This window comes from Bactrocera latifrons, unplaced genomic scaffold, assembly GCF_001853355.1.
Source record: "Bactrocera latifrons isolate USDA-ARS-PBARC rearing strain unplaced genomic scaffold, ASM185335v1 scaffold_17, whole genome shotgun sequence".
Taxonomy (NCBI): Eukaryota; Metazoa; Arthropoda; class Insecta; order Diptera; family Tephritidae; genus Bactrocera; species Bactrocera latifrons.
Window position 1 is genome coordinate 2,364,469 of NW_017535185.1, and position 27,435 is coordinate 2,391,903.

Genomic DNA, 27,435 nt, shown 5'->3' on the forward strand with positions numbered 1-27,435 from the left:
AACATACAAATTAATCAGCCGGCCGGTCATGAACTACGCCGCACCAATATGGCCGCCTGGATTTAGTGAAACTCCGAACGATTACATGATAACTATTGATGTCTTCGTTTAAACATTTACACAGCGAGCAGCGCATGCTTCTAGTCAAGGAACAGAAGAATTCCTTATCAAGCATTTTTTGCTGGGAAGTTAGGGCAGGAACCATTTTTGCAGTCGTCAGCTTGAATCGGAGTAGCCTGCTTGGAGGAACTTCAGGAGGTTTTTCCTAGATTCGGTCGACGACATCGAACAGTACCAGACTTCTGTTGCAATTAACTTTAGAAATGCACTGTCTATCATTGACAATAGCGTACTTGGAATTAAACCCATTGTGGAAGATGTGCTTGAGTTGCCCTAAGAATCTAAAGTGACCATGTTGACACTTCATTCTGGATATTATAGGAGGTTAAACCATATTTATATTATATATGTCCAGCGTACAATGAGTCCCCGCATGACTTTGATTACCTCACTGCATCTCCAGCGAACACCACTTATCTAATACCTCTCTACTTATGGTCCGACAGCATGTTTTCTGGGATACCCTTAGATAGGCGTCAGTCTGTCCTTGCAATAGAGGAGTCGTAAAATATCTTCATGAAGTAATAGCTTATTTAGTAGTTCCGTGGGAGAGTCTTGAGTTGGGAGTAGGTTAGGTTTAGTGGATTAAAGATCCGGCTTTCCTTGATAACGGCTACACAAAAGTAATACCAGATGCTTCATTTGTCTTTGATAGTCGTCGCTGGTACCAGCCTCGCAGCCGAACTTAATTTAAAAGCAAATCATCCGAAATAGCTTCCAATGGCTGCAAAAAAGCAAACATAACTGTGCTAGGCACTTTGACTGACTTGTCTTCTTAACTTCAGCGTTCAACTAAAAGTTTTTTTTTTACATGTGATTTGCAAAAAGAAATTAATTGGGGTCGTATATCAGCATATATTCGCTTGCAAGGCGTCGATAATATCCAAACAAACTGTACAGACCGGTTAACTAGAGCATATAGTACATATCTATTATACAGACAGGCCAATATAACTAAAGGCTTTGTATGAAAAACTTTTTTATTTGCAGAGATATCTTTACAAAATTTGGCATGAACTATTACTAAAAGCATTGCTACTATATCCGAAGAAATTTCTTAGATCGGACAACTATAGCATATAGCTGCCATACAGACTGAGCAATCAAATTCAAGGGATTGTATGGGAAACTTTTTTATTCGACAAGATATTTTTACGAAATTCTGCTGTGAACTATTTTCTAAGAAAACTCTACAATATCTGCAGAAATTTTCTAGATCGGATTACTATATCATATAGCTGCCATACAAACTGTCCCATTAAATTCAACTTTGCAGAAAAAACTATTTTATTTGACAAACTTAATATCTTTCGTTATCTCTGTTTTCAATATTTAATCAAAAAAAAAAAAAAAGCCTCTAAATCAGTATGATATATAGTAAACAGCTTAAAGGGAAAACACCTCAACTCAAAACTTTTTCCTTAATTAGCGGCAAGGAAAAGGCAAACCACAAGGGCATCCACATAAAATGTACACAAAATCAATATACTATTTTCCAGCTGCCATATTACATTATTTTGTTATATGATTGTAGATACATAAATGCAGATTACTTCACACCTTTTTCTTAAAAAAAAAAATAAAAAATTAATCAACAACATATTGACGCAGCAAGATGCCTTCGATTGAGCTGAACGCCTCGAATTAATTGATTTAATGAATCGTAGTGAAGCAAAACTTGTAATTAATTGTATTACAAATGCATAAAGTACACTCCCTTTTGAATCACAACACGCTAAGAGCAGAAATATACTGCTGAGTTATATTTCTAAGCGAAGATATGTAAAGGTAAGTATGTTTGTATGTATGCATATCGAAGTGAATGCTAAACCGTTACAAAATTGAAAAAACAAAAACTAATCACAACAAATCAAAAAGTGTTTTTATTTGTTTACATAACAAACACATACACGCATGCGCACAACACAAAACCTTAAAAGTGCAAGTGTCAATCACAGCGGGCGCGCAGCAAAAAAATTGATTAACAACGTGAGCACAAGCAAACAACTTCATCTGACAGTCGGACTAGCACGTTATAATAAACTAATAGTAGAATTGAAGTAAAAAAAAAATAACAAAAATGGTCATTAAGTTTGAAGTCGCAACAAAAAGCCACAATGATAAGGCACAAATTGGCGGCGTTGGAAACGAGAGAATCGTGCTGTATTGGCAAATAATGCCTACGCGTCGAATATCTTACGCAACGGTAATGCGGTTAAAGTGCTAAAGTCTTACAAATTCTATAAATGCGAGGAGAATTAGAGGTAGTGAAACCGATTATTATATACAAACGGTTATTATTGCGCCAATTTTAAAATTTTGTGATACTTTGAGCATTGCTAATTTAATAATAGTACTGGAAGACACTGACAGACCTATCCAAGACCATCACATAAGCAGCCATGGCATCGCTGAGGAACTTAACATTCATCATCAAACGGTTTTGAACCATTTAAAAAAGGCTTGCAACAAAAAGAAGCTTGACGTTTGGTTGCCACATGAATTATCTGTAAAAAATTTAATGGACCGAATTAACAACTGCGATTCTTTGCTGAAACGAAATGATATCGAATCATTTCTGAAGCAAATAGTAATAGGAGACGAAAAGTGGATCAAATACGACAATAATCTGTGAAAAAGAAGCTCAACAAATGTTCGCAAAGCTAGGATTGTCGCATCGAAAGGTTATGCTGGGTGTTTGATGAGATTAGAAAGGAATCATCCAGAATAAGCTGCTCCAGTCTGGTCGAAAGATCGACTCTACATTTCACTGTCAACAACTGATGAGATTGAAGCAAGTAATCGAAAAAAAAAACAGCCAGAGCTGATCAACAGAAGTACTCGTCTTCCATTAGCTTAACGCTAGACCACACACATCTTTGATGACTCGGTAAAAGCTGGGACAGCCTGGCTGGAAAGTTTTGATGCATCCACCACATAGCCCTGACCTAGCACCTTCGAACTACCACTTGTTTCGGTCAATGCAGAACTGCCTTAATGGAGTTAAGTTGGCCGCAAAAGAGGCGTGTGTGAAAATTACTTGTCGCTATTTTTCGCCGAGAAACCAGAAAAATTTTACACTCATGGAATAATGTCTGTAGCAGAAAAATAGAAAAAAGTGGTCGAACAAAATGGTACATATTTGGCTCATTATAAATAAAAAAATTAGTTTGATTAGAAATACGAAAAGACTTTTCCGATTACCCAAAAGATCAATATGCTCAGAGAGCTTGAGATTATTACGAAAAATTATATAAAAAACATAATTATAATAAAAATTTAGGTTGCGTTAGTCTGGTAGGCCAATGCACCAAACAAAGAAAAAATTTAAAACATTCAGGTCGTTGATTTTAACATTCTACAATTATTATTTATGCCCTTCATTTGGTATTCGCTTGCTACACTTTATTCTACCTTATATTCCACTCTACTCGAAATGGGCTGCACTAATTCTCTTCTACATAATTTTGTAAATGTTTCAAGCCACGAAATCCGCATGTCACTTCTTAACACGCCTTTAATCCGTCACTTCAACAAGATCACATGATAACGATTGCGCGATTACGGGTGTACAAACAAAAGACTTAGGACACAAACTTGTTGAGAATATGAGAACGTCATATTATATATAAAAAAAATTAAATATACATGTGAGCACGCAAGAAGATTTAAACAAATAAAGCAATATGAGTGGCTGATGTTCACAGTGGTTTGCTAGTTCTCATTCTAAGCGTTTACCAGCGTAAGTGTACTACAAACATAACGCCAAGAGCAGTGCGCCAAGAAGACAACACAAGTACAAGTGGAAATGGAAAGCTACAAAAAATACGCATATTTGATTAAAAACGAACAGAAACAAATTGTAATGAGCAGAGAAGCCTTTTGTAGACAACTTCAATTTTATACCTTAAACAGGGTGTATTACGACAGTAAAGAAGTTATATAAAAGACCAGCGTGGCGTGCTGATTTTGAAGATGTCGTTCTGTAACTTAGCACATGTATTTTTCATATCATGAAGCTGGTCATTTGTCGGAACCGGCGTTATCGGACCGCTATTGCATATAGCTGCCATATAAACTGAACGATTGGAATCAAGTGCTTGTATGGAAAACTTTTTTGTTTGACTTGGTATCTGTACGAAATTTTCTGTGGGTTATTTTTCAAATCAGCAATATAATCTCTCAAGAAATTTTTCAGATCCGACTGCTATTACATATAGCTGCCATACAAGCTGACTGATCGAAATGAAGTTCTTCTAAGTAAAACTTTTTCATTTGTGAAGATATCTCCACGAAATTGAATATGGAGCATTCTTCAAGGTCACAATAGTATTGCCGAAGAAAATTTTCAGAGCCGACTGCTATAGCATATAGCTGTCATACAAACTGACTTGTTGAAATTAAGCTCTTGTATGGAAAACTTTTTTATTTGTGGATATATCTTCACAAAATTTTACGTGGATTTATTTTCAAAATATTTATATAATTTCAGAAGAAATTTTTCATATCCGACTGCTATAGCATATAGCTGCCATACAAATTTACCAAGCAAACTCAGGTTCTTGTAAAAAATAACTTGCTGCCGAAGTTAATCGTTTTTCTTGTTTTTGAGCTATTTTTAGCACAAGAACCAACTTTCGCTGTCCATTTAAGCATTTAACTTTCTCCCTGAAGCTTAGACTTACATCTAGTAATATACAGCTGTACGCATGAACAAACAAAGCTTGACTTGCTGCAAGTAAAGAATGCGCAATGCTCACTTTTGTTATTTCAATTTTAGTAAAGAAGATTTTTTTATTTTTTTATATTTAATTTTATAATTTTTTATTTTATTTTATTTTTTTTTGTATTTTTTTTTTCGCCCAAATTGCGCGCAAATTTTCTCCAAACAATAACTCGAATTTACTTCATTTTAGTTGGTAAGTATTCCTTCTCATTTGTCTATTTATTTTGTGTTTTTGTTGTTTTTTAATTTTCTATGCTAATACTTTGCATGCTCAGCCCGGCTTTTCCACGCCAGCTCACTTTCAAGCGTCCAAGCAATGTGGATTCACCTCTGCAACGCCGGCCGACGAAGTGACCGCTACCTCTACTGCGTTCTTATGGCTTTTTGCGCGCTGCCGTGTCCAGCGGCCATGTAATTACGTCTTTAACTCGGTTTTAGCACCATAACGAGGCAAATGGTAAATAATTGGTTGGCTGTCGTGAAAAACAACCAAACGGTCAAAGTTGCTGACTACTGGTTGGCAAATCTGATAGTTTCTGGCGCTTTTGTAAAAGCTGCTTATTTTTTGTTTATTTTCGACTTTTTTGTTGTTTTGGCCGACGCTGTGTACAAGCTGCTTATTTTTTTCGACTTTTTTGTTTACGTTTTCTACAATACTTTTTGTTTCTATTTCCATCGTATTTTTTTTTTTTTTAACTGTCATCTGTGAACCTTCTAAGCGTGTACGCGGTCCACTTTAAGGCAGCCCCAGACAACATCAACTAATTACCAACTGCTTACAAAGGTTGCTGCTGTTCAGCTCGTTTATCTCCGTCTGCGCTTGTTGCTGTCAGCGCAAATTTTCTATTTCGGCTTCGCGGCTTCTCTTCTTCTTTTTCTGCGCTTTGCAGTTTCTGTTGATTTTGCTTAATAAAGCGCGCGTTCACGCCAAACTTTATTGTTGTTTTATTGCGCTTTTGGTACTAGCTAGGGTATTTATGTAACTCCGCTCTTTGCGTTGCGTTTTGGCGAATTCTTTGGACGCACTTTAGTCGCAGCCAACAATTCATCACTCGCAGCACTGGCTTTTGGACTTCAGTTGGTATGTAAGTAAGTCAATGTGAGCATGTGTGGATTACAAAATAAGCGCTGTCGCTTTTTAGCACTGAGTATTTAAACTATTTTTATCGCAAATATGCAATTCTTGCAGATAATTCAATTTTGGTCGGTTGAAACTATTTGCGAAACTCAGTTTGATATCGAAATCTCAAATCACTGCCACAAGTGTGGGCAAGGTCGCTTGCAGCAGGTCCGTCTTGGGTGTGAGATGATAAATTATTTACTTTAACCAAGTGGCACTTATAATTTTTCTGCTTGCTGGTGAGAATTCATGCGAGTAATTACTCTCTCTATTCTTTTCTTGATAAAATTTTGTGTTGAAACTTTCTGTTTTTTTGTTCTTAGCGTATATACTTAAAAGACTGTGGGCATTTCTTACAACTCAAGATAAAATAGAACATTCACTGTACGTTACGTAGGCCCTTGCTGTCGACGGCCTAACCCCACTTGCTCAAGATAATTTTTTGGTCAAAGAAGTAGAGTCACACAAGACTTCTTAGTATATACAAAACCTCATGAAGCATTGAGAAATATGTGAAATTTTCAAGATTATATGTTCTAGGACGAGTCAGGTTAGATTCAAGTTTAGTAGACCACGTGCCATATAAACTAATATTGATCATTAACGATGATTTCGTTAGTAGTCCATGAGAAGCGGTCATCAATCAGGATGCCAGAGCTTGACACGAATTTCAATAGGTTTTGCGGCCCCACCAACTATACCACTTCCAGGATGCCATGCCGTGGATCACCCAAATGCTTGAGGCGTGGCAAATGAACAAGAGGTGCTCCATTGTTGCACTGGTGTCTCTTGATACTTACCATGGTTAAATCGTTCAGTCGGTCCCATTTTGCAAAGAGTAATCCAATCATGTTCGTACGGTCCTTTCTATCAACAATGTGTAGAAACAATTACCAATATCGATGACGTTTTCTAATGGCAGTCATACGCCGCACTTGACAATATCGTCCACTAACTCATTACTGCCGTTACGCTATGACCAGGATTGCTGTTTGGCTGACTACGTATGTCGACCCTGAAGTTGTCTGCTGATGCATTAGAGGTTAGCTTCTCGACTTTTCCAATATCAAAGTTGACTGCTTGAAATATATTGCAGTATTTCTACGCCAGCATCTGTCTATTAGGGGTCTTATATGTAGGGGTTTACATATAAGAGTAGAAAGAGTTAAATCATTCAACAAATTCTTGAGACTGTTTCACTTCATTAGCTAATCCTTAGCTAGGAGTAAAGTGGAGCAATGAACAAAGCTGGTATAAAGACAGCGTAATAAATGAAAAGCCGTTTTCATGATAGTCGGGCCTTTCTAAATTGAATAAAGTCAGATTTTTAGCCGACGAATACCTAAAAACTTAGCAGTATTCCTCAAAATTAAGAACATTAAAAACAGTAAAAATATGAGGACACTCTTAGCAATACTTCATTCACTGTCTTTTCAATTTTAATATGAGGGTAAATTAGGAAACGAAAAATAAAATAAAAAATCACTAAAAGTATCAATTACTCCTCAAATGTTTTTATAAAATAATATTGTTCAAGCGCGACTTCACGTAACAAACTAACTAACTTAATGAGTAATTAACTCACAGGCGGAGGAGTATTTAATTACGCTTTAGTAGCGTTTATAAAGTGTTGACACAACCAGGTTGGGTGTGAATACCGCCCAAGGTCAGCGTCACTAGAGCATTAAATTTTACTACGTGTTGTTGGACGTTCTAGAGCAAAACATTAAACATCGAAATAGTTAAACGAAAATATGAGCCATAAAGTCAGCACTTAATTATGCACACGAATTATATAATATAAATTTATACACTTCTTCTTCTTCTTTATTGGCGTAGACAGCGCTTACCCTGCACAGTGTAAACTACAAACTGAGCGATCGGCATCAAATACTTGTATGGAAAGCTTTTTTATTTGAAGAGATATCTTCACGAAATTTGACATGGGTTAGCACAATCTACAAAAAAATTGTTGGGATCGGATAATTAAAATATATAGCTGCCTTAAAACTAAACGATCAAAATCATGTCCTTGTATGGCAAACTTTTTTATTTGTGAAGATAACTTCACGAAATTTGACATGGATAATTGACTCATGCAATCCTACAATTTCTGAAGAAACTGTTTAGATCGGTTCACTATAACAGATAGCTGCTGTACAAATTTATCGAACAAATTAAAGTTTTATTTTTTAAAAATCCAATATTTTTATAACAAACAACATTTGCGGTCATCTTTGCTGTCTTTAGTCAGTTGGCAATACTACCAACATACATATATACATAAATTGAATGAGAATCGGTTTCAAATCCAAGCATCAAAATTGCAAGCGTTCGATGTTTAGAGCAGCGCAGTGCAACAACAAATGACACGAAAACAAACGAATTGAATTGAATTCAGATTCAAATCAACGCACAAACACATACATTCACACATGGAGCTGTAAGTAAACAGTTTTAGTTTTAGCAACTCATCATCGGCAATGCCGTTGTGAACTAACCACACGAAAAAAGGCGCACGCGCACGCAAATTCACACAGCCTTTAGTTATGCGCTGGAAGTGTAGAAGTGTTCAAGCGGCAATAAACCGCCAAACGAAGCCGCAGCTGCGCAGCACGCCGCGCCAGAAGGGCAGAATGCTGGTCAAGGTTAATGGTGAAAACTAATATCCGACAAGTGTTCGCCAGCGCTCAGATGATACAGCGCTAACACAGCTGTTAAGCGGTTGCGGTTGCTGGCGGCTGTTTTTGTTGTTGTTGTTGGAGTGTCGTTTTGCTATTTTAGCAACTGCGGTTGCGCTTCTTAAAGCCGCAACACGCACAAATTTCGGCACAAATACGGTATGAGACACTGGTAGAGGGCTTAACGCGATTTCTGTCAAAATTAGGGATCTTATAGAAAAAAGTTATATGGCAATGCGGCAGTTAATGGAAAAATGTATAAATTTTGCAAATACAATAATAATATTTTAAATAAAAAAACACAGTGTGTTTGGTAGATAAGAAGGTAAGGTAACACATTTCGTGAAAGAAACAAAATGTTTGATTTAAAAAAAAAAAAGACAAATTTCAAAAAACTTGGTTTTATGTATTTTTCTCATGAATTGTGAGGTTATGTGAAAAAACATATAAATAAAAATTGCAAAAACTTTGTTAGATAAATTTTTCAAATAAAATTTGAGGTTATCTGAAGAAAGTTTATAAACAAAACCTATAGTTTTTTTTGACCTACAACATTGTCATAGAACTTTTTTCCTTAGGACGCGTAGTTTTGCCGGAAATAGAGATAAACTGTTTTTTAACGCTTAGGAATTCAATCACGTTCATCTCCTTCCTTTTCCCGAGCACAGATCGACAGTAAACTATTTTCCTTTAATGTTTGTTATTATAAATTTCGTATCCGAAGGGGTTTCTAATTTTTAAAGTTTTTTTTTATCAATTTCAAAGGCTTTCTCTGCACTAATCAATTACAAAATCTTTCAATAAAATAAATCTTTTAGCATTTTTGCTATCAGTACGAACCAAAATTTTCCGACAGGGGCCTTAGGTATTTCTGAAACACACATGGCTTTGTTCAGCCTAAAGGTATGCTACGATTTTCTTCGAAAGCATTAGCAGTATTGCTATCCAAAACAAATTTTGTTTGCTACTGCCTGCTTTCAGGCGCACAATTCAACCACAATCCACAAGCACAAATTCCACAATCAATACACACACAACCAAATCCAGTTATATGCACTTACATACTATAATATATAATATTTGAATGTACATGCAAATGCGCTAGAAATCAATCAGATATTGCCTTGGTGGCAGCGACACTCACCTACGCGGCTTCGGTCGCACGATTTCATGACTCGAATCGGTGATGCAGAGCGGACTTAATGCGCCGGCCAAATGTTCGACACCGATGCGACCCGGGTCCCAGCTATGACGTCCGGGCATATCGTTGTTGTTGCTATTGTTGGCGTTGTTGCTGCCACTGCCACTGCCGCTGCTACCAGCAACGACACCGCAATCGTTTTTGTTATTGCTGTTGCTGTATGCGTCGTACTGCTTGCTCTTGCTATGCTGATTATTGTGCTCGCTGTTGTTCGTATTACTGTTGTTGCCGTATTGCGGTTTGCATTGTGAGGCAACAGTGGTTGCTACTGCTGCGGTCGCTGTCGCTGCGGTTGTTTTTGGTTTCACGGCAATCGTTGGACGTAAATTGTAATTATTGTTGCTACCGACGATGTTGCTGCTGTTGTTGTTGCTGTTATTGCCACCACCAGCGCTGCGTTGCTTGCTGTTGATTGTTGTTCTTGCTGCCGGCAATGGCACTTGCTGATTGCTGGCAATAATCGTGTTGATGTTGGCGGCTGTTGCAGGCATTCGTGCGCTGTTTGCTGCATCGGTTGCACATACATATATAGATAGGTGTGTGTGTGTTGGTATAGCGAGAGTGTTAATCTTTTTGTTCGCAATTGCGGTTCTGCCAATTGCTACTGTTCACTTCGCTTTGTGATTTTCCTTCCGCTGTATGTTGTTGTTGTTGGTAGCTGCTTGCTTTTGACACCCACGCAGTTGAGCGTGTTAAGACGTGTTGTGATTTGCAGAGAAATATTTACTGCTATGACTCTTGATGCTGCTTGTAAGTGGTTGCCGCTGCTAAAAATAAATCAGAGGAAGAATAATTAAGTTTTAATAATAAGATATAAAAAACGTGCATACAACTTTCACAAATATAATTTATTACATAACTAACATAAATTTAAGTAAGTAAGAACATATATACCTATTCATGTCAAATTTCATGAAGAAATCCTGTCAAATAAAACAGTTTCCTAAACAAAGACATTATTTTGGCTGTTCAGTTTTCATGGCATCTATATCCCAATTTCTTCGGAGATTACATTACTACTATGTACAATAACCTGTAGCAAATTTCGTGAATTTCGTTTCGCTCAAAGAATAAAAAAGTTTTCCATATAAGAGCTTAATTTTGATCGTTCAGTTTGTATGGTGGCTATATGCTATAGTGATCGGATTAAAAAAAATCATTAGCGGAGTTTACCACTGCTACAGATATTACTCTATGTCAAATTTCGTTATGATATCCTATCAAATAAATAAGCTTTCCATAGAAGAACTGGATTTTGAACGATTAGTTTGTATGACAGCTATATGCTACGGTAGTCCGATCTAAAGAAATTTGTTCGGAGATTATAACGAAGCTTTGAAGATTAATCTTTGCTTAATTTTCGGGAAGAAATGACTTGAGATAAAAAAGTTTTCTGTACAAGGACTTCAGTTTGATCGGTCAGTTTGTATGGCAGCTATTTGTTTTAGTGGACTGATCTGAACAATTTGTTCAGAGGTTGTAGCTGTACTATATAAATGTACATTGTTGACCTTTAGTCAAGTCAAGAACATTTTTTTTTTATATTTCGGGTCACTGACCGTTCTGTTTATATTTTATGGGATCATTGACGCTTTGTTTACATTTTAATTGTAGTCAATGACCCTCTTGTTTACACTTAGACAAGTCTATAAATTTATTTTTCCTTTAGCCATGTTTGCATTTTGGGTCACTGAGCCTTTCGTTGGGATCAATTTTTACGTTTATGAGTTCAATTCAATTTCTAAGTTGGCGAGGTCATTGATCCTATTTGTTTACAATTAGCCAAGTCCATCCTTGTTTACGTTTATGTAAGGCAACAACCTTTGTATATATTTCGAGTCATTCACCCGTTTTTTTACATTTAATGAGGCCAACGACCCTTTTTCTAACGTTTAGGGTCTCTGACCAAGTTGTTTACATTTTATGGAATCAATGACCTTTTTGTTTACATACTGCCGAGCTCACTGACCATTTGTCTACATCACATCACATCTCGACATAAGAATCACTTAATCACTGTCCAGTAGCCATCATCCCGTGAGGTCATCTCATGACTTTTAAATCACATCCAATTTCGACATAGGAGTGAGTTAAGGTGACAGTACTAGCCGTTCTTTTATAGAGCCAGCTTTCCAAAAGGTTAAATATTGACTTTTAAATCACATCAAATCACGACATGAAAATCACTTAAGCTTTGGCCAGTCACGGTGCCTGCTTTTCTTTTATCGAGCCCGATGGTAGTTACGGCTTCCTGTGAAGTCACATCTGAATTTTTGAATAACATCACATCTCGACCTTAAAATCGTATCGCATCACGATATAAGAGTCACTTAAGCACTGGCCGAGTTAACAACAGCACGACAGTCGTTTCTCTTTTCGCTACGTAGCGCCAATTGTATATTCCAAGCAAGTCCTTCTCCACCTGGTCCTTCCCACGGAGTGGAGGTCTTCCTCTTCCTCTGATTCCCCCGGCGGGTACAGCGTCGAATACTTTCAGAGCTGGAGTGTTTTCGTCCATTCGGACGGTACATACGTTTCTTTTAGACAAATAAAAATAAAATTTTTTAAGTTTGCTTGAAAAGCGTTTGAAACCCGAATTTATCCCTTTTAAATTCTTAGAGGGACAAGAGCTGACCACGCCAAGACACAGCAACTAGCTAAGAAAAGCCTTAGAGGTCAACAGCATTTTCAGATGTCACCGTTACAAGTTTTCCTACCCCTCACCAGCCACAAAGCACTTGATTGAATTAAGTTTTAATTCCAAAAATATTCCTGGCATACAATGTTTGCTGTCAATGTATTCAAATTAGCCCAGAAAAATTTGAAATAAAAAATTTGCAGTAGTAATGTTGCACTAAAAAGCATTTAAGGGCCTTTCTAATTATAATTTTGGTAAATTTCGAGAAGACACCTTTTGAAATGACTAAGTCTTCTATAAAAGGTCTGGATTTTGAAAGGGCAATTATACATATAGTTTGGGAAGAAAAGCACCTATGCAGGACGATATCGCCAGAGTTAAGTTTAAATATTTTTTTTTAAATAGAATATTTCTATGTGTACTGAATATCAGGGTAATTAATTACTTTGTAACAAAAACGGAATTCAGTTAAGTCCAAGCAAGCAAAGTAGAATTATTATGCTTCAAATAATTTCAATACTTGCCATACTTTCGAGTATATAATTGCCATTTTCAATTACATAAACTCATTATAAATACGAAATTCAACGAATTCCCTCACGTGACATTCATTAATTAACGATTACACGTCGAAATGAGGCCTGCGAGTTTTGTATAAGAAAACTCAATAGGCGATTTGCTATTTTGCGCGCAGACATGCCAAAATAATTACATACAAACTGCCAGCGCATAGCTGTATTTATTAACGAAATCGCGCAGGCAGTAAGAGCATCGGCGCACAACAACAACGCCGCGACAATTTCGTAGCAAATAGATTGTCGCATTTTGAGCTTGCGTCTACGTGCCGCACATATTTATGGCAATAAAGCAACGAGGCGGCCGACTGCTAACACAATGTTGCAACATTGCTGCGAACGTGCAACTGCAACATGTGTGTGCGTACACCGGCAACATACAACGGCGACAACAACTTACAGCTTGCTGATGGGCGACCGAAAAAAGTGCCACCAAACCGGCTACGCAACCGGTTGCTGACCAAAAGCATTGCATGTGCGCCTGTAGTGGTGCGCCTAGCATCTAATACACCCCATCATAGACGCTTAAGTGGCTGTGGCCGAGACTGCGGCTGTGGCTGTGCATTGCAGCGCTCAAATGTAAACGAACTACTACATTAATTGCATACCAATGTGGCTCCTAAGTGCTTAAGTCCTTGCGCATGCAGCAAATGTCGCCGCGCACAAGCTGTGAGCCGTGTATGAGGCAGCCCTGCTGGTATGTGTTGCACGCGGCGACTTATTGAGCCGCTTTGTGTGCAACGGCGATAATCGGCCGCGTCGTCAATAGTCAACTAATTTCATGTTTCATATTTTATAAGAAATTTACGAGACACCATTCACCGTGGCAAGCAACGCGCCACCGATCGGCTGTTGTTATGTGTTGTGGTCACTGAGAAGCCGACAGCCACACAGCTTAAATGCGACCACGACAGTCGGCCATGAGGGACGTCAGTGATGTGTGGCTCACGTGTTTTTTGTTACTGCTGTTGATGTTGTTATTGGTGACCGTCAAGCAGCAGAGGAGCAGCGGTAAGTAATGATGTGGCAGCTCGGTATTTTGCCGTTGGCGTTGACGCTGTGGTGGCGTGTTGGCATGACAAAGCCAATATCAACTTATGTGTGTTAGGGTGCGAGCGGGTAGTGACTGCCTTTTATATGGCAGATTTTGTGGCAAAGCGTAAATTATGGTGAGAATTACTAGTTGGTGACCACGCAAAACAACAAAAACAACAACAACATCAGCATTTTTATGTCACAATGTGCATGCCACATGTCTGTTGCAGCGCTTTATGGTGCCCCTTACCATGTAGCAGCACGCATTTATGTATCCAAAACATATTTACGGCCCATCAGCGTCTTCTCCGATTGTTCGTGAAGAAATTATGCGCACGCGTGTGGAATAAATGCGTACATATTTTACACTTATTCGGAAGCAATCGGCTGTTATAAGGTTCTGCATTTTATATCAGTTCAATATTTTAGATGAAAATATTTCGCTGCCAAGCTTACAATGGCGGGAAGAGAGTATTATGCAACATAGTTTTAAGTAAGGTTGATTTCGGTTACACTGAAGTTTGAATATCCTTCATAAATTAAGAAGTTGCCATACAAGTAGTTGATTTTGAACGTTTAGTTTGTATGGCAGCTATATGCTGTAGTGGTTCGATCCTGAAAATTTTCTGCAATATAGTAGCATTGTTTTATGGAATAATATCTGCCAAATTTCGTGAAACTACTTCGTCAAATAAAAAAGTTGTTCATACAAGGACATGATTTTGATCGATCAGTTTGTATGGCAGCTTTATGTTATAGAAGTACGATTTAGAAAATTTCTCCAGATATTTGAGCGTTGCTATGGACAACAATATGAGCCAAATTTCGTGAAGATAGCTCATCAAATAAAAAAGTTGTTCATACAAGGACATGATTTTGATCGATCAGTTTGTATGGCAGCTATAGGTCATAGTAGCCCGATCTAAAAAATTTCTTAAGATATTTTAGCGTGGCTATGGAGAAATATATGTCCCAAATTTCGTGAAGATATCTCGTCGAGTGAAAAAGTTGTTCATACAAGGACATGATTCTGAACGTTCAGTTTGTATGGCAGCTATATGCTAGAGTCAGCCGATGTCCAAAGTTTATTCGCATATTGTAACATTGTCATAGAAAATAGTCCATGACAAATTTTGTAAAGATGTCTCATCATGTACAAAAGTTTTCTCTATAAGAACTCGTTTCTGAATGTTCAGTTTGTATGACAGCTACGTGGTAGAGTATGCCGATCCAGACAATTTTTTGGAATGTTGTAACATTGTCTTAGGCAATAATCCATGCGAAATTTCGTGCGAATATCTTTTCATACAAAAAAGTTTTTCACACAAGGACATGACTTTTATCGCTAAGTTTGTACGGCAGCTTTATGCTATAGTAGTCCGATATCAGCGATTCCGACAAGTGAGCTGCCTCTTTCGGAGAAAAGTACGTGTACAAAATTTCATGTGTCGATATCTCAAAAACTGAGGAACTAGTTCGCGTGTATGCAGACAGCTTGAGAGACGGAGAAACGCAAAAACTGCCTTACCTCGACACTCCGGTCATTTATTAATATATTTTGAAGGATTCCCGATATTTTCTTTCAGTACAGATGTTTTTAAAGCGATTACCACTAGCTGTAGTGATGAGACATGAGTAGAGTATGCGGAAAAGAAGACTCCTGCCTAACCGTTTGACTGTTTTCTCTTTTTTATAGCATCTCTTCATGTTCCAATCAAATACTTATATAATTTATTTATTTATAGCGGTAAGCCTAACATCACCCATAAATTATCATTTGTAAAAACCATAACTGCTCAGCTGAAAATCATTGCGCCGGTTGCTGCTTACCGTGAGCTACTTAGACATAGCTCTCGCATTTGATTAGCCGACTTAAATAACAACAACTAAATACTAAACATAAAAATGCTATCAACACATGCCACACATTTCTTTTGTTATTACCTGGTAATTTCTAGTACATATAAGGTATAGTGGCAAAAACAACAAGGCGCAAAGCCGAGCAGCAGTGAGCAGCAAGAAAGCCAATAAACTTTAATTAGCCAGTAATTTGCAGCAAAAGTGGAATAAGAGTAAGCAGCCAGTTGGCTAACTAACTTGCTAAACGGCAACTTAAGCGGCTGTGGCATGCAGCAGCTAATAGCATTAACTACAGCGCAGGAGGCAGAGGTTTACTAATTTCACATTTTTTTGCAGCGCATTTGATATTTATACCTATTTTGACGTTAGAAGTGAGCAGCGATGTTTAAATTCGCTATGAAGCCGCAAATATGGATTGAGTAAGTGTTTTAATATGTTTGTTAGAGTGTTTGTGCACATACAATCAAAGAAGGCAATGAAGCGCTTTGCGTGCCAAATATCAGCTATTTCCTGCCTGCAATCCCAGCTGTCATTCGAGGCGTGAAATAATCGAGATTTCGCAATTTTTATTGCCGCTCAAATTAATACTTTTATACCCTGAACAGGGATTATTAAGATTTCCACTACTTGTTATACCTTGAAGGAATTTAACGTTTTCTATACATAATATATACATACATATATGCAATATGACGTAAAACAATTCAATAAAAACCACTTAAAGTGAAGCAAAAATTGAGTTTGGTTATAAAATGGTTATATAATGGTTATAAAATGGTTATAAATGGTTATTGGTTACCACACGGGTTATAAAATGGTTATATATTGGTTATCATATACTCACATTGAAACAAAATTTGAGTTTTTTTATAAAGCGGTTATTATAGCTGACAGTGATTTTTGATTTTTATTGATGATACCCTGTTGAGCATTTTAGATGACGATATGTTAATATATAAATGATGTGCGTGACTAGTTTTATCTATTCAGCCATGTCCGTCTATCTGTATATATACGAACTGGTCGCTCAGCTTCTGAAATATCGGTCTAAAATTTTGCACATGACATTTGCTTTCAAAAAAGCTGCTCATATGTAGAAATGATGTATATCGTACCACTACAGCATATAGCTGTCATACAAAATGAACGTTCCGAATCAAGTCTTGTTATGGGAAGTTTTTTTATTTGACGAGATATCCTTATGAAATTTTGTACGAATTGTAGCGTACAGCTGTCATACAAACTGAAAAATCAAATACACGTCCGTGTATGGGAAAGTTTTTTAATTTGCAAGGTATCTTCATGAAATTTCGCACGAGTTATTTTCTCAAACACGGCTGCAATCTCCAAAGAAATCGTCTAGATCGCGTCAGTATAGCGTATAGCTGTCATACAAACTGAGCACTCACACCCAAATTAAAGGTATTTTTAGACACTTTTATGCTATATTCATATATAAAATGCACCTGTGAGGGGTATAAAAACAATTAAAATTTTTTTTTCTGCTTTTGTGCTTTTGCTCATTTCATTTGTTATATTTATAGTATAACTCTGCATCGTTTTATGTTTTGTTTCCTTTGCTCGCTGCTGTCGTTTTAATTTGATGTGATTTGATTTGTCATTTTAATTGCATTTAAGTGCTGCGCTAATTGCTATTGTCTGTTTGTCAGCGCCTTGCCAACTTGACACAGCAGCGAGTCTGTTTGTTATGTGGTCTGTCAGTCGTCAGCCTGCGCATGCGCATATATGTTGCTGTTGGCTTGAGCATGTAGTTGCTGTCATCAGCGTTTGAATTATTGACGTCGTCGGCAGAGTTGCGCAGCATTAGAAAATAGCAGCAAAAAGACACTTGCAATTTGTTGTAGCTGCTCTTGTTCATGTACATATAGAGCGCGTTGAATCTGCGTGTGTGTTAGTGTCGCGTATATGTTTGCTTATTTGGTTTTTGCCACCAGCAGCCCGTTTGTCGCTGTTTATGACATATTTCATAGAGATTTATTGCATTCTAATAATGTGTGGAGTGTGCAGTGCAATACACATTTTTGAAAATATTTGCCATAATTCATTTTCGAGCCAGTTTATAATATATTGCTGTATTTGCGTTTTTATTTGTGGTAAAATGCGCAAACATGTTTCACTCAATGCAATTTAATGCAAAATAAAGCGCTGCAATTGGCCCATAAAAGTCATTTCGTTCGGGTCTCGAATTACATTTTAATGACCTGCGTTGGCCATTAGACGGCAATTGGCACTAAATAAAAATATCTGTCTACTAAATGTATTTTAAGCGATTTTGGTCACTTTTTGATTTGTAAAGGTGTGTGGCGCGATGCGAATTGCTATTTTTATATCCTGAATAGGGTATACTTATTATGACTGTTGCGAAGCTTGTCAGACACAGAATGAAACGTCTGAGTATTTTTAGCCATGTGTAATCGTAAACAAGATCCACAGTTTCTGAGTTATCAGTCTGGAATTTTGTGCATATTGTTTTCCTTCCATGATGCTGTTGCTGGAACCACCGATATTAGATCATCATATCAAATCGCTGCCATATAAACTGAACAATCAAAATACAGTAATTGTATAGAAAACTAATGCATTTGATGAGATATTGTCACGATATTATATTGTCACGAAATCCATAATCCGCTATAATCTTCGAAGGAATTGTTTCAATCGGGTCACTATAGCGTATAGCTGTCATATCACCGAGCGATAAAACTGATGTCCTTAAACGAAAACTTTTTTATTTGTCGAAATATATTTACGAAATTTAACAAAGATTTGCAAAATGCATTGTTACAAAACTAAAGAAATTGTTGAAGTCAGACCTTTATAGGATACGGGTATAGCTGCCATACAAACTGAACGATCAAGATTTAGTTCTTGTATGAAAAACTTTTATAATTGACCAGATATCTTCACGAGATCTTGGCTGTATTATTTTCTAAGACAACTCTATAATATCTGTAGAAATTGCAAAAATCGGACAACTATGGCATATAGCAGCCATACAAACTGAACGATCAAAAGCAAGCTCTTGTATGAAAAACTTTTATAATTGAGAGGATATCTTCACAAAATTTGACGCAAATTAATATTCACAACATTGGAACAACTTCTGAAAAAATTATTGAGATCGGACCACTATAGCATATAGCTGCCATACAAACTGAACGGCAAAATTCAAGCTTTTCTAGGAAAATCTTCTTTGAGCTGTAGAAATGCAGCTGTTTAGGGTATTATAGCTTGGCTACAACCGTATACAACGTTTTTTTTTTTTTTTTGTTTAAATTTATTTGCTTCATTAAAATCGAGAGTATATATACGCGTTGGTTTTATGGGCTCGCCACCCAAACGACTCGAGTTTGTTGCTTAAGTCTTTTGAATTGCGAAGTAATTACTGCGTTCTTTGCTGGCAAAATGGCGTTTTGATTGAGTTTTGCTTTTTATGTGTAAAGTCTAACAAGTTTGAGGGTTAATTTATAACTAAAAAATATTGAAAAATATATTGTACTTAAAAAATAATATGAAATCGGCATAAAAACCAAAAGAGACGAAATAAAAACCAATAATATAATTGATTTAGAGTTGAATTACTATTTTTACTATCAGTATTATTATTTTTATTAATATTATCATTATTATGCTTATTACTTTGCGTATAAAAAATTATTTAAAAAATATATATTCAATTTGTATTGCTCTCGGACAGAATTGAATAACTTTAACCATCCTTTGACTTGCTTATAATTAGCTTGTTTTGTTTACTAGAAAATAGAGAAAAATAACTCCCGCTCTCCTTGCTTGCGGCGCATACATTCTTAATTAGTTTTTCGTCAAAAAACCAAAAGCAGCCAGTTGTGCGCATTGTTTGCATAGCGCGTGTGCAACGTGCGGCACATATTTGCGCTAACAATTACAAAAATAAAAGCAAATAATTGGTAAAATATAAAACATCACAGCACGACATAAACAGTTCGACTCGCCAGCGGCTACTCAAGTGTGCGCACAACAAAAAAATCTGCAAAGCAAGACACACACACCAGCACACATGGCATGGCGACAACATTTAGCTGCACGATAGACCATAACAATCGAGGCTGTGCACAATAACAACAACAACAGGTAAATGCGGCAGTTGTCATGATGACATGAAATTAGAGTTGTTGTTACATTTTGTTTGTTTTTGTTGTTGTTGTTGAGCAACTGTCATAAGCTAACATGCCATAATGGTGTACAAAAAGTGTCGTTGCCAAGTGCAAGTGAATGTGAATGCTCAGCAATGAGTACATTATTAGAGCGGGTCGATTTTTTGTATGCAAATATATATTTTATATCATCATCTTAAATGTAAATAACGTGAAATCAGTTTTCGTAAATGTACTGGCGAAGGAAAAACGATTTAATAGAAACAGCTCAAAGTGAAACAAAATTTCAGTTTTTGGTTATAAAATGGTTATACATTGGTTATGTATTGGTTGTGCATTAGTTATATATTGGTTATATCTGAGAGCGTAAGCCGAAAATTTTATGCTAGATATATGTAATATGAACCCTAAGCAATAAAAAACTCAACTTTTTTTTTAATGATACTTTTCTTTGGTTTTTAGGTGCCCGCATAATTGTCCGATTTGTTACTTATTTATCTACACTGTTAAGTATGTTTTTACTGGAGTTTAGTTCCGCAAAATTATGTGGCCTTAGCATTTTAATTAAAGTCGAATAAGTGGGAAATAAAATAACTGAATAGTCGATTGAATGGAAGATATGCGATAAATAGTAGTTTTCTGGTCCAGCCTCTAAATCGCGATAAATAATCAATATAAACTCAAAATGTACCTATATATTAAATTTCGTACCGATATCTCAAAAAGTGATGAAGAAGTTTTTATAATCCCTAAAAATTAAACTTCATCTAACCAAACGCTGGCCCGAAATCGGTTTTAGACCAATACGCTCTCAAGCAAAGTTGTTTAGAATGATCGTAGAATATTTCGCGCATACGAGCTTTTTCATTTTTTTTCTGGCTTCTTGTAAATCGATCCGCTTTAATGTACCTATGCACCGACTCACTCTAATATATCTATATAAATGGGGCAGCGGCATGTGGCAGCTTCTTCGAAGCAACACTTTGGCATAAAAGCGAATGTGAAAAGTGGTTAAAGTATAACGAGGTTCCTCAGTTGCTTCAAAAAAGCAAATCTGCTTAAAAGAGCGCGAAAAAAATTAACTAATATTTTTAAAATAATAATGAAGATTATTTATGCAGTCTCAGTTGAAGACACTTCGCTACAACCTCGGATATATATATGGCAACTCGTTGAATCACAGTTACCTTAGGAATTTGCCTATTGCTTCAACGTCGGCTTTTGATGCCCACCTACGCATGTGACACGACTGAAACATACCAACACACACACACACACACGAAGAAACACATGCATAAAAAATAATTTTTTCTCAACAAATTTATGCAGATCAAGCGTTGGCAGACAGACGCACAATTGTTGCTTGATTGCATTGTGTAGCATGTTACGTTAGATGTGGAGGCGTAGCAGTGCTTGCAGTCAAATGCAACAGCGCACAGTAAACAAGTATTTAAATAAGAAAGTATAAAATTGGAAATATAAATCCACAAAAATGTGCGCTTTCTAAGCAACAACAAGAAAATATATAATTTGCAACAATTTATATGTCAGAGAGCTGCTTGCCATAAGGATATTGCCTCAAATACATATGTACTCATATGTACATATATGTATATATTTATATATACAATATACGGTTTCTACAACTTTGACAGCTTGACTTGCCTGTTTCGACCTTCTTAGGCACTACAAAAACAGCAACAACAACAATTGCAGCAAAAAAACAAACGTGGGTTCATTCTGGGCATACTTCACATCTTTCAAATATTTTTCTGCTTTTGCATTTTTATTTTTTAAGTTTTGTAGTCTTTGTTGTTTTCAATGCTGACTACTTCGCTATCAGTTGAATGTTGTTTTGCATAGTATTAGTTTGACACGTAATTCCATTGTATGCCATGAACAGGGTGTATTAAGTCTGCAACGAAGTTTATAAAACCAAAATGAAGCATCGGCGACTCTATAAAGTATGTATATATAAAATATCAGCGTGTCTCGATTAAACAACCCCTAACTGTCTCTCCAACTGCATATACCCATAGTAGTCGCTCAGTTTATGAGATATGGAACTGAGATCTTGTACACGTTCTTTTCTCATCAAGAAGTTGTCCATTTGTAGGAGCCGCTAGTGTGGAACCACTATAACATATAGCTGCCATACAAACTGACGTATCTGCATCAGAGTCCTTTTAAGAAAACCTCTTCATTTGAAAAGATATCTCCACGAAATTTGGGATTATTTGCCAAGACACCAATATTATTAACTAAGACATCAAAACAATCTACAAGCGATTTGTTCAAATTGTACCACTATAACTCATAGCTTCCATATAAACTAACTCATCAAAATCAAAAATAAAATTTTTTTAAGGTATGCTATAAAATGCACCTGTGAAGTGTACTATAGCTTGAGATCCAGCATTCATTATTGGATAATATTCGATTGAATAGACCACGTTTAGCACACAGTAAAGAAAATATGGCAACTGTAGCAGAGAGTGTACATAAAGACCGTGGATCCCCTTTACTTCCTTATTTGTATTTGGATTTGTTCTCTGACAGTTTGTCTGCATGTTTGCTTCCTTGACGCGTTTGGTTGGTTGGATTATTTGACTTACGTTCACTACTTTGCTGAGGGAATTTTGGACTTCTCGTCTTGTCGGTCAGGATTTCGGTGATTTTTCTGACTTCTAGGTTCATGTGTCGACGCGAACACCATAATTTTATTGCTTTTTAAAATTTTGCTGTAGATTACGGACCCGTATATATATGTATATAAATGAAAACATTTCGTTATAGGGGAAAACAACATGTTATAAGTGATTACCAACTCTTCAGCACGTTTCGGTGAGGTCTAAGATCCGTGTGTTACTAAAACACTTTTTATAACTTTGGTTAGACCTACAAGTATATTGGAACATGGCTATTTTGTATGAAACCTTACTTACCAAATCAATTATGATAAGTAAGAATCGGTTCAAAAACAATTTTTACTTTTCGATTTCGGCATTTTCGATGAAATTCTGAATGAAAATCTTGTAGATTAAATTTTGAACTTAACGCGCTATTCCGGCGCATATGTTATGATATTAATTATTATTAATGCATTTAGGAAACGCTGTAATGTAATAAAAACCTTCTTGCAGTTATTTCAATCAACGACTCATTAGTAAAAGCAGATTCACTTAAGTTCATTTAGCATAATCATTAAGCATTTCATAAAAGTAGATTTCATGTCATTTAAGCGCTGAGCAAGCAGAAAGTTTCTCCTTCAAACAAAATTTACATTTCGCATTACATGCATTTAACGAGCCAAACCCTCATTTGAGCGCAGATGAGCGCTAAACACATACCGATTAGAATTCAATTTGCTCAGCCCATTTCCGCCAAATTGCTGCTTCAGTGCGCATTCTAGACTAAACGACTGTTCCAAAGCACGCCAATAGTTATTACATAAGTGAAAAATTTGTTGCCCAACCCGTTCAATTCAATTTACAGGCCTCGCTTAAGTATTTTCACGTATTTTTTTGCTTTTATTGCACACACTTTTCATAACATGAAAGCTCTAGTTCTCAGCGCTGTTCAACACAAGTGGCCAACTCATGCAGCCAACCGGCAGGCGCTGCGCAAGTGTGCACGTAGCGCGCGCTCGCTGGACGCGTTAGAGCGACGCAGCCGCCGCTTAGATTGCGCATAATTACGCGGCTAATAATAGAATTGCGTCGCCGCACGCGCAGTGTGGTACAGGAAGTGGGCTAATAAACAAATACTAGACGAGCTGTCAGAGCGCTGCGCTGCTAAGTCATTCAGCGCTTAAATAATAAAAAAAAAAAAAACCCCTATAAAAATAAGTTGAAAAAGTTGTAGTGAAGCTGGCATGAAGAGGCAGAGAAATGCGCTGATTGCTGCTTGTAAGAAATTTAGGTTAATGGCACATTGCATTGCGGCTGATGGATCAGACAGTTCACCTGATGGACAGATAATGGCTCAGGCAACGCTTTGTGGCATTTTGAGCTGGAAATTGTTGGCTTTGAATATTTGTTATATTGATTTTGTAAAGTATTCAGATTCATGTCTAAGACGCCATGGAAATAGCTTTCTGATATTAGTCCTTTTGTCTAGCATCTAGAGAATTTTTGAAGCGATTAATATCGCATACTTACAATATTTGGTTCAGTCTGCTGTTTCGCTTAAAAACCGATTGGCCTGGGAGTGGACATAGATATAGTTTGACAGCTGTGAAAGACTTCCAAAATATGTTATTTTTAATCCCAGGCTTTCTAGGGCATAAATGTGCGTTATTTAGTCAATATAATTTATAATATATTGGGTAACTTTAAGAAAAGATACGCTGACTAACAGAAAGTGTCAAAATCGGAGCATACTCTGGTAGGACTCTCGGAGGTGATCTGATTCACTGATGCCCAGAGCACACTGAATTTATGGAGGGAACACTTCTCCAGCCTGTTGAATGGTAGTGAAAGCATAAAACTAGTAGATGGTGAACCCGATTACCCAATCGATGATGTTGGAGCAGACGTACCATCGCCCGACCATGAAGAAATTCGAATAGCAATTATCCGTCTAAAGAACAACAAAGCGGCGTAGGACGATGGATTTCCGGCAGAGCTATTCAAATACAGCGGCGAAGAACTAAAAATGAGCATGCATTAAATTCCTTGTAGAATATGGTCGGACGAAAGCATGCCCAACGATTGGAACTTAAGGACACCTCACAATTTTCACGAATAACTGTGGGATTGGCATTCTCAACATCGCATATAAGGTTATATCGAGCGTACTGTGTGAAAGGCTGAAGCTCACCGTTAACAAACTGATTAAACCTTATCAGTGTGGCTTTAAGCCTGGAAAATCAACAACTGACCAAATATTCACCATCCGCCAAATCTGGGAACTTATCCGTGAATAGAGAAATGACACACACCACCTCTTCGCCGATTTTAAAGCTGCCTTTGACAACACGAAAAGAAGCTGTCTTTATGCCACGATGTCTGAATTTGGTATCCCCGCAAAACTAATGAGGTTGTGTAAACTGACGTTGAGCAACTCAAAAGCTTCATCAGGATCGGGAAGGACTTCTCCGAGCCGTTCCATACCAAACGAGGTTTCAGACAAGGCGATTCTCTATCATGCGAATTCTCCAATCTGACCTTGGAGAAAATAATTCGAGCTGCAGAGCTATTTACATAGGCAAGGTTATCTTCTATGCTGTCGAACGCCGATGTTCTGCTTTCTCCACTTTGGACAAAAAGGAGGAGGAGTTGTCACTAATACTCTTTAAACAACTATTTTTCTATAGTATCTACCGCTACTATGAATGTTTTTGCGGTAAATAAACCAAGGAATGTCAATAAATTCTAATGAAGAACATTTGAATGCCTCGCATGTGTTTAAGTTGCTCATAAAGATATATTATATTCAATTATGAGTTTGTTTTGAGTGCTGAGTGTTTAAGAAATGAAGACATAGCAAATAAAAATGGAAAGTAAGCGACAAACTAAAAGAGTGAAGCGGCAAAAGAACGCAAGAATACGAATAAAATACAGGGAATCGAAATATTTGCGGTGTAATTGCAGTCACTTTGGAATAATCTTGTTGCACGCTTTGATCGAATGTGTACTCAGCCTTAGCACATATGTGATGTGTTGAAATTGCACCCTTCAAGGAAGCCAGCAAAGTGTAAATGCCACATTTTAGTAAGCAATTTTCGTAGATTTTCCAATTCCCACCATAAATATTGAAAACGAAGTATATACATAGGAATAATAAACATAAATAGAAGACAATGAATTATTGTGGGATTATCGTAACTTTGTAGTTAACAGCAAAGCGCTTGCTCGGCAGTTAGCCGCGCTGTGGGTATGACGACTAGCGGGCGGCATAAGTTGCTAGGCACAGCAAGCACTTAGTAGCATTGCATGCATGCGTGCCAAGTCTTCGTCGTGGCGGTTTATACTAAACTATTCTCCACTTGTGGCTAACCATACACGAAGTTGGGATTTATTACACATTCATGTCTGCTTAGAGACAGCATAATGCTTGCTTACACATGTACTAACACATGCCACAACGCTACGTTTACTAATAAATATTTGCTCATTCATTTTCAAGCGCATGCGCGCACGCACACATACATATCACATATACAGCAGCACGTAGTTGCGGACAATTAATGGCAAATACCTTTTTACGCCTCATAATTTTATCCCCAAATGATACCTGCCGTGCTGCAAACAACTTACATAACAACAAAAACAACACAAATAATAATAATCTACAAAAAACATAGGGAAATGCTAGTTAAATGACATGTGGCCAACAAGTGTACGAAAGCGAGGCAATTGGATTTATTTTTTTTTTTTTGCTTTTGTTTTGTGGCGCGCATCAAAAGTGCTTTACGTCCGCGCATGCGCAGCCAAGAAGAATATCAAATTATTATAATAAGCAGCTGACCATAAGGGGCGCAGTAATTGGCAAGGTGCGGCGAAGTAGCCAAAGAGAAAAGGAAATATAAGAACTAATAAGCGTGTAAAAGCCTGAAGGGAAAGGACTGGGCTTGAAGGGAAGGGAATCTGTCTGAAGGGAAGCGACTGTGTGGAAAGTCATTAGAAACAGTGGGCGTGACATCACTGAAAGTTTCGAGGCAACAAATTGAAGTAAAAAAGGCGGAAACTGAGAGAAATATAGTACTGTTTATTTTTACTGATATCCGACCACTATATCAAATAGCTGCCATACAAACGGAGCGATCAGCCCTAAGTCTTTGTATGGAAAACTTTTTTATTTGACGAGTTGTCTTTATGAAATTCGGCACATATCATTATTTAAAACATCGCTACAATCATTGAAGAAATTGTATAGATCTGACTACTATAGCGTACATCTGCCATATAAACCGAGCGATAACACTCAAGCCCTCGTATGGAAAATTTTTTTATTTGAAGGGATATCTTCACGAAATTTCTCATTTAATACCACCTCACGCATCGTTACTATTTCCGAACATATTGTTCAGATCGGACAACTATAGCATATAGCTGTCATACAAACTGAGCGACAAAAGTCAAGACCTTGTATGAAAATTTTTTTTATTTGATTAGCTATATTCATGGCAATTCGCACAATTTATTACCTAAAGCATATCTGAAACCCCTCAAGAAGTTCCTCAGAACAAACAACTATAGCATATAGCTGCCATATAATTTGAATTTTTTCGAACCACAATAACATATAGCTGTCCTACAAACTAAGGGAACAAACTCAGGTGCTTGTATGGAAAAACTGTCATAACTTAAAATCAAGCTAAA

General features: G+C 36.9%; 1 protein-coding gene across 5 annotated transcripts in view; it reads right to left on the minus strand.

The window, feature by feature from the left end:
• LOC108966804 (ankyrin repeat and BTB/POZ domain-containing protein 2) overlaps window positions 1-27,435 on the minus strand; it is a 112,433-nt gene that overhangs the window by 34,734 nt on the left and 50,264 nt on the right. For all 5 annotated transcript variants that reach the window (XM_018929883.1, XM_018929879.1, XM_018929881.1 and 2 more), the window contains one exon: window positions 9,792-10,615. In XM_018929883.1, the coding sequence (XP_018785428.1) occupies window positions 9,792-10,339 (548 nt within the window). In that variant the 5' untranslated portion in view covers window positions 10,340-10,615. The remainder of the gene's footprint in view (window positions 1-9,791; window positions 10,616-27,435) is intronic.